The following is a 17166-nucleotide window of genomic DNA, read 5'->3' as shown; positions in this document are numbered from 1 at the left end:
GGCAATCTCACTTGGTCAATAACTAAACCCTGAGTGTCATTTAGGTCACTTTCAAATAAGGTCTAGTTTTTATACCTGAGCTGGTTTCATTTTCTGTTTTGCATCCAGTAAACCAATACTGAAAATCTAGTTTCACATCTGTCTAACATCAACTTGAATTTTTCTGAAGTAGGTTTTTCCTCCATATGTTAATTAACATCTTTTTTTCCCCTCCTACGTACTGATCACCTTCTCTTTCCTTCGTCGTCGTACACTGTACATTAGATTTCGATGAAATTATAAATATTAGTAGCTCTCCGGGAAACTATGATCCGCTTTATTTTCCCCAAAAAAGCTCCAAAGAGAGTTCTAGGAATTCATCTTTAAGCTTTTTCTCTGAACTTTAGAAACTGTTCTAGAAGATACTGAAGAAGTCCCCAATTTTACACCAACTGTGAAAATGAGACCAACATAAGGCAATTGATATTAATTCCTGTGAATGGGCTGGAAGCGCCATAAAAGGTAGAACTGCATGATCCAACTTACACCTCGCCTACCTCATGAGGTTTCACTCTATGTAGACTACAGAAGGGAAGATACTTCCAGGTAAGAGGATTTGAATGAATTCCCTTTCACCTCAAATTAATTTCCTCCCTTAATATTTCCTTCCTTGTACACCACATCCAAACTCTCAGTTCCTATCCAGAAAGCTCTGAGCTGTTTGTTTGACTTGCTTGTCTCCTGAGTTCACGACCTGTAACAATCATCCCCCTGTGCCATCCCTGGAGCCCCCAAGGGCGGGCTCTGTTTACCATTCACCTGATCTATGGCAAACAGCCCTCAAATCCAGTTCCTCAATCCATCCCCCACAATATGCCACAACAGTCTTCCTAAAGAACAGCCACAAGCATGTCTTTCTCCCAGTCACAAGTGGCAGTGAATTCCCACTGCCCACCACAGTAAGTATAAACTCCTCTCTCTGGCATTTCATCCTCCAACGCATGATCCCATATTAGCATTGGATTCCCTACAACTGCTCCACAATCCAGCCATACTGGGATTCCTGCTATTCCCTAAATGCCCCCACCCCCGCACACCCTGCCGTCCATGCAATTTTTGCTTAGACTGTTTCATCAGTTTTGAACCTTCTTTCTTTATCAAGCTATAAAAACTGTACCCATTCCTCGAGTACCACCTTTTCTAAATATATTTTCTAGTCTCCCCCAAGAGGATATGATCATTTTTCCATCTAAACCCACTAGTATTTCATTCATATCTCTGTCAGAGCACTCGCCACATTCCGGTCTGTAGTACAGCTCTTTCTGTGGTTCCTGATCTTTTTTACAAGGCTGGGAGCTCCCCAGAGGTGGGAACATTTTCTTCCTTACCTGAGTTAACAAGCATTGCAGGCACTACAGGAAAGGAGGACACCTATCTGTTGAATGGACTATGAGAAAAGGGAAATGGGGTGTATTCCTGGAACAGAGAAAAGCTTAGGATCTCCCTGAAATTGCTATCTGGTGAGGAGCAGTGGGAAGGATGGATGTGCATATGTGGCCTGGTTTTCAAAGGCCATTGTTGAGTACCATGAGCATCAACCTCTTTGGCAGTGAAACTTGTTTCCTTCACCATCTTTATTACAAATTTAATTCCTTCTTTTGTTCCTTTACCTGAGTATTGTCTCTCTGTATAATGTATATACACACACATCTCAGGTCTACATTCCAAGAGTTCACTCCCTCCAGTGTCTACAGGAGTCCAAGAGTTCACTCCCTCCAGTGTCTACAGGAGTTCCTGGCATATGGTAAAGAGTCAATACATGTATTTTGAGCCAGTGAATGAAATTTGTGGATCATAATGCCCTATAGAGATTAAATGCAGTCCTATGTAAAGTGACTGGCACAAAGCTTGAACATATTAGCACTAGAAATATTAGCCTCCTCCCTCCCTTCTTCCCTTCCTTCCTTCTTCTATGAATTACTCATGCATCGATCCACACATTCAACAAATGTGCCAGGTTTTTCTAGGCACCTGAATATAGGATAGTGAACAAAAGAGGAAAAAAAAATCCCTGCACTCATGGAGCTTACATTCTTTTTTGTCTTTATGGAAGTTACATCCTAATGAAAGAATGAATGATTCACTTTGGATCTTCAGGGAGTCTTAAGAATGGAGTTATTAAGAAGAAGAGGTTGTAGCTCAAAGACAGACATGTTGGTGGAGGCGAGGAGAGCCTGGGGGAAGGACATCAACTCCACTACAGCAGGGCTGAGGCACAAAATGGCTTGGGTGAGTGGCAACAAAATCGAGGAGTGGAAACAGGAAACGATGGGCCAGGATGGCCCTTGGATCTAAGTGACCTAAGAGTAAGAAGTGGCCACGATGATGAAGGTTTATAATCATAGTAGTGCGCTGGTTGCTCTGAACAGACAGGGAAGTTAGGAGGGGAAGTCACTGAGGTTGGCAGCTTTTAGAGGAGGAGATGAGCTACGTCCAATTTTGGAGATGATACCTTTGAAGAGAGGAAAGAAATCTAGGTAAAAATGTTTAACTCCCAAAGTAAGGATTTAGGGAGGAAGTGAAAACCAAACCCCGGGATCCCTGAGTGGCTCTGTTGGTTAAGCATCTGCCTTCGTCTCAGGTCATGATCCTGGGGTCCTGGGACCAAGCCCCGCATCAGGCTCCCTGCAGAGCGGGGACCCTGCTTCTCTCTTTCCTTCTGCCCCTCCCCCTGCTTGTGTGCTCTCTCTCTCTCTCTCTCAAGTAAATAAATAAAATCTTAAAAAAATAAAAAATAAACCCCCTTTGTATCTACTATGAATCACTGTTACATCCTCTGAATAACATAAAACATGATCAAGTCCATTCAGAGTCTGCTCCTTCACAGCATCAACCGATAATGAACCAGTCTCTTCAGTTCCTGGAACACAGTAGGGCCCTAAATAACATTTGTGAATTGAATTGGTTGATAGTAAGCAAAATTTCGTCATCAAGGAAGGCGAAAGAAAAGTGCATTCAGAGTCAGAAAATCCTCAACTGAAAATCTTGCCCCTTTCCTCCCCCCGCCCTAGTCATAAGACTATGAGCAAATTGTTAGCCCATATCAGACCCCTTAGCTGTAAAATGGACAATTAAATGCGCCTTGCAAGATGCTATGAGAGCACTAAGTAAAATGCATGCAAACCGGGGCACTTGGGTGGCACAGTGGGTGAGCATCTGCCTTCGGCGCAGGTCATGATCTGGGGGTCCTGGGATCGAGTCCAGCATCGGGCTCCCCGCAGGAGCCTGCTTCTCCCTCTGCCTATGTCTCTGCCTCTCTGTATGTCTCTCATGAATAAATAAATAAAATGTTTTTTAAAAAACGCATGCAAACTTCCTGTCACCCAGTAGGCACAAGCATTAAAGCACTTACGATACGAGAGATTATTATTCTCTTTATTCCCATGTCTTCTAGGTATTGCCATGTTTCTCACATCTCACTTTATCCACCTTCTCATTTCTCACATTCCACCCAGGCGATCCTGCTAGAAGCTGTCCTCTTGCTGTGGCCTCCTGCCAGCCAGCATTCCTAAAGCCCCCACAGGCCACTAAGCTCCTCTGCACATGGCTGGCTGGTCCGTCAGCTCAAATCACCCCATTCAACTGACATCACCACAGCTTGCAAATTCCAAAATCACTGTTAGGACTTTAGATTTGGTAATGTTTATGCCTGGCCTACAAGTTGTACCGCTGTGGCCTTACTCATACACAATCTGCACCATGCGGTGTTTGAAGGGGCTTCATAATCCAGCATTTAAAAATTCCTCTGAGATAGATTTTCATAGCACTCAAAAAAGGAAATATGAAAACCAAGAAAGCTCATGTCTACACACTGTTTACTTCTAAAAGGTAACTAAGAACGTGAGGCAGAGACAGAGCAGGATTAGTGATGCCACTCAGAGGTGTCAGTTCAGGCACAGTGATTTCCCACACGGATGACTACCGCCCGTTGGCTGGGGCGCTGTGCTAGGCACATGTATCTCTGAATGAAATGAAGTTCATTCTGCCCAAAGTCTCTTGCATTCTACACGAAGGAGTTAAAGGTGTTTTTGTAACCCCCAGTTCTCTACGCTGTACAGTCCACTCCTAGCTAGGGCAATTTCTAATAGGAAGGACACACTGGCTACTGAATCTGTGTGTGTGTGTGTGTGTGTGTGCATGCGCGTGCACTATATGGCAAGTGCTATGAATGGAAAGTTTGTGCCCCATCCCACCCCAGCTCCAAATTCATATATTGGAACCCTAATCTCCAATGCTTCCATAAATGGAGGCAGAGCCTTTGGGTGGTAACTAGCTTTAGATGAGGTATTGACCGTGGATCCCCCATTATGGGATTAGTGTACTTCCAAGAAAAGGAAGACACCACAGTTTGCTCTGCCTCCCCCATCTGAGGATACAGCAAGAAGGTGGCTGTCTGCACACGAGAAACACAGGTCCTTATCAGACACTGAATCTGGCACCTTGATCTTGGACTTCCTGCCTCTAGAACTGAGAGAGATGAACGTCTGTTGGTTAACCCACACAGTCCATGGTATCTTGTCATAGCACCTGAGCTAAGGCAGCAGGTGAACATATCACAGTCCCGCCTGACAATACAGACTGCCAACTGGTTAGAAAGGAGAAGGGATACCCCTGAGATGATCAGGAAAGCCAGAGGAAGTCACCAGAGCCGTGAGGAATTTGCTGTGGTCACCAATAGGGCACATTGCCACACCGCACCAGAGCCTTGCCCTCATTTTCCATGGTGAGTCAGTCAGCAAGCATCCCCCGACAGCACCCCCTCATTGCCTGGGATCAGCACTTTAGGTGGGAGTGGGGTTCATCCTCTCTTCCCCCGCCCTCCATGGGAGATGGCTTTCTTCTCATCCTACGAATTCCAGGCACACTCACAATGGTGACATTTGCTGAGCAGTGGCTTGAATAAAGAGCTCTCAGGGAGCAAGATGGCAACGTGGAGCATGAGCTAGTGTGCCAGGGCACAGAGCCCCAGGAATGCCCCCCGGGAGTGCCCCACAGTCCCCCAGCATGGGAGAGAATGAAGGAAAGCCACAGCAGGGGAGCTGTGCAGCAAAGGTCTTTGACTTTGGCAGCGCCATTTGCCAGAGCTATCTGAAATGGGGTAAACAAAATATTGCCTAGAGGAGGCCTGTACAAAGAAGCTAGGATAAACCCTCAATTTGGTTCTAAACTATTTTTCTTAAATGCCAGGTAACCTCCAGTACCTCCCCCACACACCCCACCACTCTGAGAAAAAAAAAAAAAAAAAACAGAGGGAAGGCTGTTACCTCTTTTTCTCTTAACTATTTTAACTATTTTTACCGAGGTTTTGGAGTTAATCCATCCAGTACTCAATAAGTCTTCCTAAAAAAAAAACAAAAAAAAAACAAAAACAAAAAAGCACAACATCATAATTTTTAAATTGCTACTTCATCACAATAAGGCTGGCTTGCCTTTCCTCCCTTCATCTCCCTTTGGGGTAAGCACTCTCGTCTGCCTTTACTAATAATGCAACAACAGCCCTTGAGTTGAGTTGAGTGATTTACCTAGAAGGGTTCTGGTGGTGGAATCTGAACACTCCCTGGTGCCCGAGACCAGACGGGTTTTTTGCTGTTTGTTCTGTGGACAGTTTTATCTCTCTCACTGGAAGACCAATTGCACTAATTCTTCTGGAGAACAGGCCAAAAGGACCTGTGACATTTCCCAGACAAGTCCCCAGAATCCTGCAATGTGCCTCCCTGAACCAAAACGAACCCATAAATCTGTTTCCCCCAAACATTCTGTCCTTTGAGGTCTATGGTTGCTTTTCATTCATCATCAAGTGGGACCTTTTAAAGCAACATCTAACGAATTCTCTAATTGGGGCGGATTATATACCTTTAATGACTTCCACTGTAGCAGAAAAACCAGTGATCGCTCGATTTGATTTTGAAATTATGGTCGCTGATTTCCTCTTTCACCCAGAACTCTCAGATCGTGTTAAAAGTCGGGTGTGGTTTCATGGGGGGGGGGGGGGGGAGGCACTGGGAGGAACCCAGAGGAGAGGGAGGGAACATTGCAAGAAAACCCTGCCCCCCCCCCTCGCCCCCCAGCGCGTTCGTGCTGCCCGGGACCCCCGTCTGGGCCGCCGGGGGTCTGCAGGAGCGTCCTGCTGGTGGGAAGTCTGCACGTTTGGAGCACAGCCGGGCTTTGGAAAGTTCTTTGCAAAGAACCTAGGGGCGCTCTAGCATCCCCGCAGGCGAACCGCACAGCGAGGGCTGGGCCCGGCTCGAGCTCGAAGTTAGGGCAAACTTGGAGCGCACCGTGCGCGCGCGGCCCGGGGAGACCGAGGCCCCTCGTCTAACGGTCCCTGAGCCGCTCGGAGCCCTCGCGGCCGGCGGGCAGCAGGGCTCGGTGACTCACGCCCGTGACTCAGTGACCCCACCCCTCTCCCCCGGGCTTTCCCCGGAGCTCGCGCCCTGCACAGCCCGCCCCGGCCCGTTAGGTCCCCGGACGGGAACCCCCGAGACGGAGGCTGCGAAGACCTGCGGGCCGAGCCGGCGCTGCGCCAGGCCGCGCGGGGCCCCGGCGGGGCGTCCTGAGCCCGGCGCGCCCCACCTCGCGCTCCAATCTCAGGCGCTCTTTGTTCCTTTCTCGGCGCCTTCCGATCCTCGGGATCCCTCGCTCCCCCCTCTTCCTGCTTCTGGCCCGCGGGCCCCGCACCCCGCCCCGCCCCTCCCCTCGCCGACCGCAGCCCTGCAGCCGGGCGCCCCTCCCACCCGCCGCCTACTCCCAGGACGCTCCGGCGGTGCCCGAGACCCCCACGCCCCCCGGCCATCCCGAGGAGGGCCCCCCACCGCCCCCACCACGGCGCGACCTCGCCCTCCGCAGCACCCAGGGCGAAGCAGGGCGCGGGCCCTCCCCAGGAACGCCCCCGAAAGTCCCGGCGCAACCCAGAAGTAACGGGACGGGGCCCGGGCCGCGCCGCAGAGGGACGCGGAGGGAGGCTCGAGGGCGCCCCCGCCCCGGCCCCCGCCCCCCTTCCCGCGCCTCGTCGGGTCCCCATTGGCTGGCGCGGCCTGCGGCTGGGATGGCAGTGGGAGGGGGCCCTGGTTCCTAACGGGTTATAAAAACTGCGCCCTCGGCGGGGTCCAGTCCTCTGCCACTCTCGCTCCGGGTCCCCGCGCCAGAGCCGCAGCAGCGCGCCCGCCGCCCGCAGCCACCGCGCCCTCGCCCGCCGGTCCTCCCCGAGCCGGTCCGTGCCGCCGCAGCCGCGCAGCCCACCGCCGCCCTCCGCACCATGTCCACCAGGTCTGTGTCCTCGTCCTCCTACCGCAGGATGTTCGGCGGCCCGGGCACCGGGAGCCGGCCGAGCTCCACGCGGAGCTACGTGACCACGTCCACCCGCACCTACAGCCTGGGCAGCGCGCTGCGCCCCAGCACCAGCCGCAGCCTCTACGCCTCGTCCCCGGGCGGCGCGTACGCCACGCGCTCCTCCGCGGTGCGCCTGCGGAGCAGTGTGCCCGGCGTGCGTCTGCTGCAGGACTCGGTGGACTTCTCGCTGGCCGACGCCATCAACACCGAGTTCAAGAACACGCGCACCAACGAGAAGGTGGAGCTGCAGGAGCTGAACGACCGCTTCGCCAACTACATCGACAAGGTGCGCTTCCTGGAGCAGCAGAACAAGATCCTGCTGGCCGAGCTCGAGCAGCTCAAGGGCCAGGGCAAGTCGCGCCTGGGGGACCTCTACGAGGAGGAGATGCGGGAGCTGCGCCGGCAGGTGGACCAGCTCACCAACGACAAGGCCCGCGTCGAGGTGGAGCGCGACAACCTGGCCGAGGACATCATGCGGCTGCGGGAGAAGTAAGGCGGCGCCCCCGGGCGTGGGGGGGAGGGTGGGGGCTGCGGGAGGTTGGGATTGGGGACCGGGTCCCCCCCCCCCCCCGCCAGCGAGAAGCTGCCACGCCCTTGGGGATGTGGCTGGGGCGGTGGCTGCCTGGGGGAGCGCGGGTGATGGGGCTGTGGCGCGCCCGCCCCGCCCTGCACGCAGACCTCGCGGTTAGCATTTCCCCTCTACCCCCCCTCCCCATTGCCCAAGGACACCCCGCTTCGGGTTACAGATTGCTTCAAGCTACCGCGCTGTCTGGAGCCGAAGGCCCGTAAAAGCGATGAGCGCGATTTACCCCCAAAGTTTTAGAAAGTTTCCTGGCCTCTTCTGGAGGGAGGGGGGAGGAGAGGAGGGAAGCGGCGGGTGCGAGACAAAGGGATTGCAGAGGTTCCCCGCGGCGGCGGCCCTGCAGGTTAGCGTGACCGCGTCCTTGCTCTTGCACGCGGCCGCGAGGTCCGGCCAGAAGCCGCGGAGGGCAGTGGTTGCGGAAGCCGCAGTCGGCGGGCGCCGGGGAGGCTGGCCGCGCGGGGCTCCGGTCTCCGCGACGCGGTGGTTGGGTGGGGCCACCCCGCCCCTGGCAGTTTCTTGGTTCCCCTTTGGTGACTGTGCGGCTGTTGCAGGTTGCAAGAGGAGATGCTTCAGAGAGAGGAAGCCGAGAGCACCCTGCAGTCTTTCCGACAGGTTTGTAGATTCCCTTCCCGCTTGGCAGCCCCCGGACCGCACCCGAGCGGCGCGGGGCAGTTCCCGAAGTTACTTGACCCACGTCTAGGTTCTGCCAAACTTCACGTCCGCGCGCAAAGCCCCCTAGCGGCAGAGCGGGCGCAGGTGCAGCTTCTGCGAATAAACACCCTTGAATGAGCGAAGCCCCTTCTCTTAGGACACAAAGAAAATCTTTTAACTTTTTACTCCGTTTCGAGATGCTTTTTCCAGAGAAATAGGTCTTTTTTTTTTTTCCGTTTTGTTTTTGCAACACGCATTCTCTTTCTGAACAGTTACAGTCTGATGTAGGTTAAGGTTTGCTCGGGTTAAGGCGGCTGACTTTTTACAAGGCCACCAAAAGCACAGTTCCGCCCTGGAGTTGGAAATGTTTACAAAAGCACAGTTCCGCCCTGGAGTTGGAAACGTAAACGTAGTGGAGGAAACTTACCTTTAACTGGACTTAAGCCAGCAAGTTTCCTCCCCTTCTCCGCAAGTTCCATTGTGGCATTAAAGTTCTATGGAAGTGTCACTAGGCACAGCTATTTTGTGATCTCATAAGGGTGAAAAGGAGCCATCTGTCCCCTGGGCTGAAAGGTATTAATGGTTTCTACGGGCTTCACTATGGAATGTAGATACAGACATTCTGGCAAGTGTGGTGGCCCGGGACAGAAATAATAGGAGTCTTTGTGTCCCCAGAGGAGCTTTGCAACAGGCTACATTCTGATTGAATATGTAATGATGTAAGCGCAGTTCTAATTGGACACAAGTATTTGCTAACATCCGTTATCTAATATCTGGCCCAGACTTGTGAAGTATGCGACGTGAAAAGTTCTTAAAGCGACAGTCCTAGCTCACATTTTGAAAGGCCTTTCCTTATTTGGAAGGCAGAAGAGTGGATTTTTAAGTAAAGGACTATTTGTCTCAAAGTTAGACCGACTTAGAAGACTTTTAGTTTGAAATTGGAATTCAAAAGCAGGAAGAGCTTACCAGCACAGTTTTATGCTCCTGAACACTTACTGGGAGGGATATATAAGCTCCCAGATGAATAGTCTAGAATAACATTGTGAAGCCGAAATACATTTACTGAATTAAGTTAAACACTGCAGCGTGTGGTCCATTCTAGTAACTGAGCATTTATAATCATATCTGTGTTGTTCTCTGCAGAGTAGTGAGCTACTATAAAACTACTAGAATGAAAGCTCTGCTCTTTGGGGATTAGGGAAAATCCGTTATATTCTCATCCACAAAGTAGCATGGCACACTGAACCTTCTGTAGAGGTTATAGTAAATGATCTTTTGCATCTTTTTTAGGGCTTACCAAGCAAAAAGGAATCTTTCCCAAGCCTGATTTTTTTTTATATTATCATCACATACAATTGCATACAAGATAAGACATAAAAAAAATCTTATAACCTTTCCTGTAGGGGAAATAAAATCTTTGAGACATAAGAGTTTGCAATGGGTGGAAACACAGGAGAGCCATAGCAGCAAGAATTATGCATATAGTTTCATTATATGCATTTTGACCAGTCATTCTGAAACAAGTAACTGACTTTGCAAAGTGCTAAGTGAAGAGGATGGACACACCCTTGCAAGATGAGATGGGAGTTTAAAGAGAAAATTCTACCAAAGGAAGCAAAGAAAATAGAGGGCAGAATTATATTTCTTTTCCTTCAGAAGGAAAGAACTGCATCTTTGCCAGTGTACATTTTGAACTGGAGTATAAATCTAGCCTTGTAACATGAATGCTAGATGACTACATACCTGCTTTGCATTCTAAGGATATATTTCAGGAGGTTGGAATATAGGGGCGTCTGGGTGGCTCAGTCGGTTAAGCTCTTGATCTCAGCTCAGGTCTTGAGTTCAGCGTCCTGAATGCAGGCCCCATCTCGAACTCCACCCAGCATGGAGCCTAATTAAGGGGAAAAAAAAACATTTGAATAGAGGTAAAAAGAGCTCAGGTATACACTGAAGCTTTTGAAACACAAATTTCTGTTCTGCACACACTCAGGTGTCCGGGAAGTGAAATCTGATCAACTCCCATCTTATCATCACATTATTTCGTGACATTATATAAAAAAAGAAACCTTAAAAATGTGGTGACACTGATTTTTCTAGGTTTTAAGGAATAATAAAATCAGTCAGGGAAAGACAAATACCATATGATTTCACTCGTGTGGAATTTAAGAAAGAAACAAAACAAATGCTCAAAGAAAAAAGACAAATCAGAACAAATTCTTAGCTATAGAGAACAAAAACTGATGGTCACCAGAGGAAGTCGGAGGGGAGGGGTGAAATAGGAGATGGGAATTAAGAGTGCACTTAATGTGACGTACATGGAGTATTGGACAGTATTGTTCTATCGCTGTATCGTACACCTGAAATCTAGTGCTGTATGTTCGATATACTGGAATTGAAATTTTAAAAATAATGAAAAGCTTCACTAGTATAATGTAGATTCAGTAATGATTGATTAAGTGCAGTTTGCCATGTGCAGTTTAACATTTATTTATTTTCAGATTGCTTATTAACCATCTGAATACAGTGGGTCACAATTCAAATTTATTAAGAGATCTATATTACAGTTGCGGGTGATTTATAGACACATAAAGGTCATAAAATTTGTCAACAACTTTACTTTTCATGGTAAAGAGACTGAGCTCATATGGTTCATTTAAAGTGAATAAATGAGATAAGCCATCGGCTTTAGCATATCCTCCAATAAACCCTGTCTTTTCTCAAACTAGGATGTTGACAATGCTTCTTTGGCACGTCTTGACCTTGAGCGGAAAGTGGAATCCTTGCAAGAAGAGATTGCCTTTTTGAAGAAACTACATGATGAGGCAAGTAGAGCCACTTCTAGTGGATGAATGCAGGGGAAGTTGCTCCATACTTGGCATGGCTGACCTTCTGTTTGTTCCTTCTTCAGGAAATCCAGGAGCTGCAGGCCCAGATTCAGGACCAGCATGTCCAAATCGATATGGATGTTTCCAAGCCTGACCTCACGGCTGCCCTGCGTGATGTACGCCAGCAATATGAAAGCGTGGCTGCCAAGAACCTTCAGGAGGCCGAGGAATGGTACAAGTCCAAGGTATGACACCAATCAGTGTAACCTGAACAGAAGAAGAGCATTTTGTTCTGCAAACACTTGCATCTGCCTTGATCCCTACATCCCCTCTAGCTTCTATCAGAAAGTTGGTTTGAACTTCTTGAACTTCTTGTTCAAGTCTTATTTGTTGCTGCAGCCTTCCTATCACTCACACCTTCTTTCCACCACCCCCATTTAACCGTACTTCAGTGTAAATCCCAATACCGCACCTGTGACCTCCACCCTTCTTGAATGCCAGTAATACATCAAATCTCTACTAGAAAATAGCAACGTCAGCATTCCACCACTCTTCCTTTGCTTTTTCAGAACAGAAATGTAGAGATATTCTGAAGGATGTGGAGACTTGAACTGAAAATACAGAATTTGGTTTGGGTTATGTGCCGTGTTTGCTTACCATCTTTAAGCTTTAAGCTTTCCCGTTTTTCCAGGGAAGGTTGAATCAAAGAAAATCTGTGACCAAGTCCATTGGGTGGTCTACAATTTTTTTAATTCCTTTCTGACAGTTTGCCGACCTCTCTGAGGCTGCTAACCGGAACAATGATGCCCTGCGCCAGGCGAAGCAGGAGTCAAATGAGTACCGGAGACAGGTGCAGTCCCTCACCTGCGAAGTGGATGCACTCAAAGGGACTGTGAGTATCAGACCCCAAGAAAAGAGGGGATGTAACCAGCTTGTGTCACTCACATTGATCAAGTGATTGGTGCTCTCTGAATAAAACTTCAAATGAAGAAAAGTGTGTGTTTCGATCCAAAGGAAATGAGTTGTGCAGACAGATGCAAAAGGCACTTTGAGATGTGAAGGTTTTAGGGAACACATACACTGTTGCATCTAACACTTGATACTTGTTTTCTTCGCTTGAAATTGGCGTGCTCACCAATTTTTGGCACTAAGGGAACATATTGCGAAAGGTCCATAAATGGTTCAGGGAGGAGCTGGGGTTTTTCTGGGAAGTAACATCGGGAGCCTTTCTCATTCCTGCAGAATGAGTCTCTGGAACGCCAGATGCGTGAAATGGAAGAGAACTTTGCCGTCGAAGCTGCTAACTACCAAGACACTATTGGCCGCCTGCAGGATGAGATTCAGAACATGAAGGAAGAAATGGCTCGTCACCTTCGGGAGTACCAGGACCTGCTGAATGTTAAGATGGCTCTCGACATTGAGATTGCCACCTACAGGAAGCTGCTGGAAGGCGAGGAGAGCAGGTGAGAGCAGTGACCGAAGGGCTTAGGCACAGGAATCCGTCGGTGCCATTTGTTAGGAATTATGCCACTCCCTCTACATACATTCTTTCCGTCCCCAGAACATTTCTTCAAGGTAGTTACGTACCATTTTTTATAAATATGGAATCTTAGGTTGGGAGATTTAGTAACTTGCCCTCGTCCGTGTTAATCAGTGGTAGAGCTGGGATTTGAACTCACAACTCTGTGAGCACCAGCACTTTTCCCACTCTGCAGTGCTTGGAGAAAACGCTCAAAGTAAAAGATTTTAGGGCAGTCCCGGTGGCTCCGCGGTTTAGCGCCGCCTTCAGCCCAGGGTGTGATCCTGGAGTCCTGGGATCATGGAGCCTGCTTCTCCCTCTGCCTGTGTCTCTGCCTCTCTCTCTGTCTCTCATGAATAAATAAATAAAATCTTTTTTAAAAAAAGATTTTAAATGTGTTCATGAGACCTGTCACAGGTAAATACCTGTCCTAAGCAAATCCCTCACTTAATGAATGACAAGAATAAACATTCTTGTTTGAGTTGTTTTCCAAAAATTTTTACCAGTTTTCTTTATCTCTTTATAGGATTGCTCTGCCTCTTCCAAACTTTTCTTCCCTGAACCTGAGGGGTAAGCATTTCATCTCCCTGGGGGGAAGATTTCAGCAGCTTGTAACTACTCTATTTATGATAAAACACTAATTTGTTAAATGCTGCTTGAAAATGCCACACAAGATACACTCCTATAACATACCCGTAATTTTTAGAACCAAGTACTGTCTTACAATCTATGCTGCCAGTTAAATTTCAATTCCATTTGACTTCTTCCTTTGGAGTGGATGCTGGAATAGTCCACCCTAAGGTTACCATGTTATCAGACATTGGGCTTTCAAATAGGTCTTAAGTCTTGAGAATTGTGTTGGGAGGAGCACTTTGGATAATCATGAACATCACGATTGGTGTTCCTAATTTCTTGGGCAAAATAGTCACTTGTCTTTTTTTAAATTTCACTTTTACTAATTTCTTTATTCAGAAACCAACCTGGATTCACTCCCTCTGGTTGACACTCACTCAAAAAGAACGCTTCTGATTAAGACGGTTGAAACTAGGGATGGACAGGTGGGTATCTTTCCGTCAAAACCAGTGTAATCTCAGGCGGACGTGGATATCCTTGGGAATCCCTAAGTCACTATCTCAGATAACACCTGGCTGATTCAGGAGGTAGTAGTTTCACTCGTGACCCCTAAAAAGAGAACAGGCCTCTTCTGGCACAACACACAGCCAACTATTTGGCTCCTACATATGAAGGTGAGATAGTGATCTATCTGCAGTCCACAATAAGTGATTTTTTTCTATGCTCCTTAATTTAAGATGGGAGTATAGCTTCTTTAAGTTACTTCCTAGACTCGCTCCATGAGCGAACTTCATTAGACTACCTCGGTATCAGGAATGGTTTGATCTTGGACATACAGCCTGTCCCACTGGCTGCCACCTAAATACTCCTAGGCTCTTGGACATAGTGCAGGGATATGCAGTACGATCAATTAGTTTCTCATTACCTCTCTATGCCAGGAAAGAAATAGCCAAAATGAATTGTAATTTTCATGGAATCTTGCCTTGCACATACACTTAAAATGTACTCAGCTATATATTTTAGTATATTTTCATGGCTTTTAAACTTTGTTGCATAGGATTATTACAGCATCCTTCATAAACAATTTTAAATTTTCCTTTTTTAAGTCCTGACATTCCATTGGATATTTATTTTGCATGTAGAAGAGCAGTTTACACATGTATCTGTCTCTTCTAGCTGTGACCTTTGCTGTGCACAAACAGCTTCATGTACCTATTTTCACAATAAATTATACCTACTTAGTAGGATTTTCCTTTGTCATGCTTTATGGGGTAATCTGATCTTCCACAGGTATGATACTTGATTCGAATTTTTTTTTAACCAGGTTATCAACGAAACTTCTCAGCATCATGATGACCTTGAGTGAAGCTTGCCCAGATTCGGTGCAGCAATTACTACCAGCAAGAATAAAAAAAAAAAGAAATTCGTATCTTAAAGAAACAGCTTTCAAGTGCCTTTCTGCAGTTTTTCAGGAGCGCAAGATAGATTTGGAATTAGGAGTAACCTCTAGTTCTTAAGAACCAACACTCTTAAAAGATTTAGGAGAAAGTTTACAACATAATCTAGTTTACGAAGAAAACTTGTGCTAGAATACTTTTTAAAAAGTATTTTTGAATACCATTAAAACTGCTTTTTTCCAACAAGTATCTGACCAACTTGTTTCTGCTTCAATAAATCTTTGGAAAACTCTTTTGCTGTGTTATTTGATACAATCTAAACAATTCTCTAAATTTGTGAGAATATATGTTTTAGTGAAATAATTTTTTGGCCCTGTTGGTGAATTCGCCCCAAAAATCAAGTTTAGGTTAACTTGATAAATTGAACTTACTTAGGCTTGAGGTATCACTCTTAATTTGGTCATTTTAAGTAAACTTCACTCCTTTTAAGTTATTTAACTTTACAAATGTAAAGTTACAAATGGATGATCTAGGGCCACCTGGGTGGCTCAGTGGTTGAGCACCTGCCCTTGGCTTGGGTCGTGATCCTGGAGCCCTGGGATTGAGTCCCACATCAGGCTCCATGCAGGGAGCCTGCTTCTCCCTCTGCATGTGTCTCTGCCTCTGTCTACGTGTCTCATGAATAAATAAATAAAATCTTTAAAAATTCCAAATAGATGATTTATCATAAAACAACTTGTACAGAAATGACAATAGGTCTTTTAATGAAACAAGTTCAGCTGGGGCCATGTCTGTGTGTGATTGCAGTTCTAACAAAGAGACTTTCTAAAATTAAAGACTGGCTAGAGGGAACTTCTGGGGTCATGCGCAGCAGGTGGAGTACCAGATCCCACTGTGAGAGTGGGAACATAGGTCAGAATATAGGGCCTGTGTCTTCCCTTAACAAGATGCAGAGACAGGACAAGTCCATCAAGCTTAAAAAAAAATGGAGCAAGGAGAGTGCATGTGTCAGGAAAAGTTTCAGGCCTCTGAAGGATGGATAGAGTAGAGACACATAGGGGAGGGATGATAGTGCTTGGAGGTGACAGAGTTGCAATGGTTGGTAGTGGTATATTCTGAGGGAAATTCCTTCAGGGAAAACCCTGGATTTCTTGACGTCCCAATTTCCTATATACCACTTCCTATATACCCTCTGCTCCAGGAATGCAGTGGTAGGCATTTGCTGTAGTTCTTAGGTGCTTGCCTGTACCTCTCTTGAGTGGCTGAAGGGAGTAGTAGGTAGTTAACGCAAAGCCCACCTAAGTGCCAGACACTAAGTGCTACATAACAATTTACATCCCTTATATCATTTTGGTTTTGCGGCAGTGGCGGGGCGGGGGAGTGTGGTGCATGAGTAAAGAAAGGATTGGCTGCAGAAGTGACCCCTAGATGCTGTGACTTTACGTCCTAGTTTGCAAGGGATGGTCTTGTTCTTTCAACATTATTTATTAATAGTGCCCCCTTCAGGCTCATAATTGTACTTGTTTGGATGATAGATGATACCTGGTCACCCCAACCTCAGTATATCTGGTCATCCTACCATCAATATAATCTTGTAGAAAAGTGTGCTGATCCAAAGAGTCCTTGACTCTGCTCCTGCCCCCACCCCACCCCAGCCCACATATTTGAACAGCTGGGGTGTTAAATGGTGCAATCAGCATTACCACAGCAAACATCCAAGACTGTGGGCCCTAACAGATTTTTTCTATTTGGTTTTTGGTTTTGTTTTCTGTCCGTTAGCCATTCCTACCATCATCCTCTAAGCCCCCTAACCTACTTTTCCTGCCTCCTCTGCCATTTCTACTAGACTTCTGGCTTAGGAGGATTATCCAGGGAAACATAAGCTCCATGTTGGTTTTCTTCAAACATTTGACCTTTTATTATTAAAAAAAAAAAAAAAATCAAGCTGTGGGTTTTTTTTTTCCAGGAGGAAAGGGACCAGGATAATGAGTTCCACTGTTATACTTTGAGACAAATGGGTTTCCCAGCCTTCAAAGTCCCCACAGTTCATTCTAAAATCACCTCCTGGGGCATCTGGGTGGCTCAGTGGTTGAGCATCTGCCCTTGGCTCAGGTTGTGATCCCAGAGTCCCGGGATCGAGTCTTGCATCAAGCTCCCTGTGGGGAGCCTGCTTCTCCCTCTGCCTATGTCTCTGCCTCTCTCTCTGTGTCTTCATGGATAAGTAAATAAAATCTTTTTAAAAAATTAAAG

General features: G+C 47.1%; 1 protein-coding gene and 1 long non-coding RNA gene across 2 annotated transcripts in view; both read left to right on the top strand.

Moving 5' to 3' along the window:
- LOC140633317 (uncharacterized) overlaps window positions 1-5410 on the top strand; it is a 115303-nt gene extending 109893 nt beyond the window's left edge. Inside the window, exon 4 of the long non-coding RNA XR_012030939.1 lies at window positions 387-5410. This is a non-coding gene — a long non-coding RNA (uncharacterized lncRNA). The remainder of the gene's footprint in view (window positions 1-386) is intronic.
- A 1746-nt stretch (window positions 5411-7156) lies between these two features.
- VIM (vimentin) lies at window positions 7157-15208 on the top strand. The gene is made up of 9 exons (XM_072825665.1): window positions 7157-7857; window positions 8503-8563; window positions 11329-11424; window positions 11511-11672; window positions 12194-12319; window positions 12670-12890; window positions 13473-13516; window positions 13919-14004; window positions 14844-15208. The coding sequence occupies exons 1-9, from the start codon at window positions 7295-7297 to the stop codon at window positions 14883-14885; spliced, it is 1401 nt and encodes a 466-aa protein (XP_072681766.1). The 5' UTR covers window positions 7157-7294; the 3' UTR covers window positions 14886-15208.
- The last annotated feature ends 1958 nt before the right edge of the window (window positions 15209-17166 follow it).

This window comes from Canis lupus, chromosome 5 (genome assembly GCF_048164855.1).
Source record: "Canis lupus baileyi chromosome 5, mCanLup2.hap1, whole genome shotgun sequence".
In the NCBI taxonomy this organism is placed as follows: domain Eukaryota; kingdom Metazoa; phylum Chordata; class Mammalia; order Carnivora; family Canidae; genus Canis; species Canis lupus.
This window is presented reverse-complemented; position numbering and strand designations above follow the sequence as displayed.

Excerpts from the sequence above, each read along its gene's own strand:
- VIM (XM_072825665.1), top strand. The coding sequence starts at position 7,295 with ATGTCCACCAGGTCTGTGTCCTCGTCCTCCTACCGCAGGATGTTCGGC. Across the intron at positions 7,858-8,502 it reads ATCATGCGGCTGCGGGAGAA|GTTGCAAGAGGAGATGCTTC; the intron begins GTAAGGCGGCGC and ends CGGCTGTTGCAG. Across the intron at positions 12,891-13,472 it reads CTGGAAGGCGAGGAGAGCAG|GATTGCTCTGCCTCTTCCAA; the intron begins GTGAGAGCAGTG and ends ATCTCTTTATAG.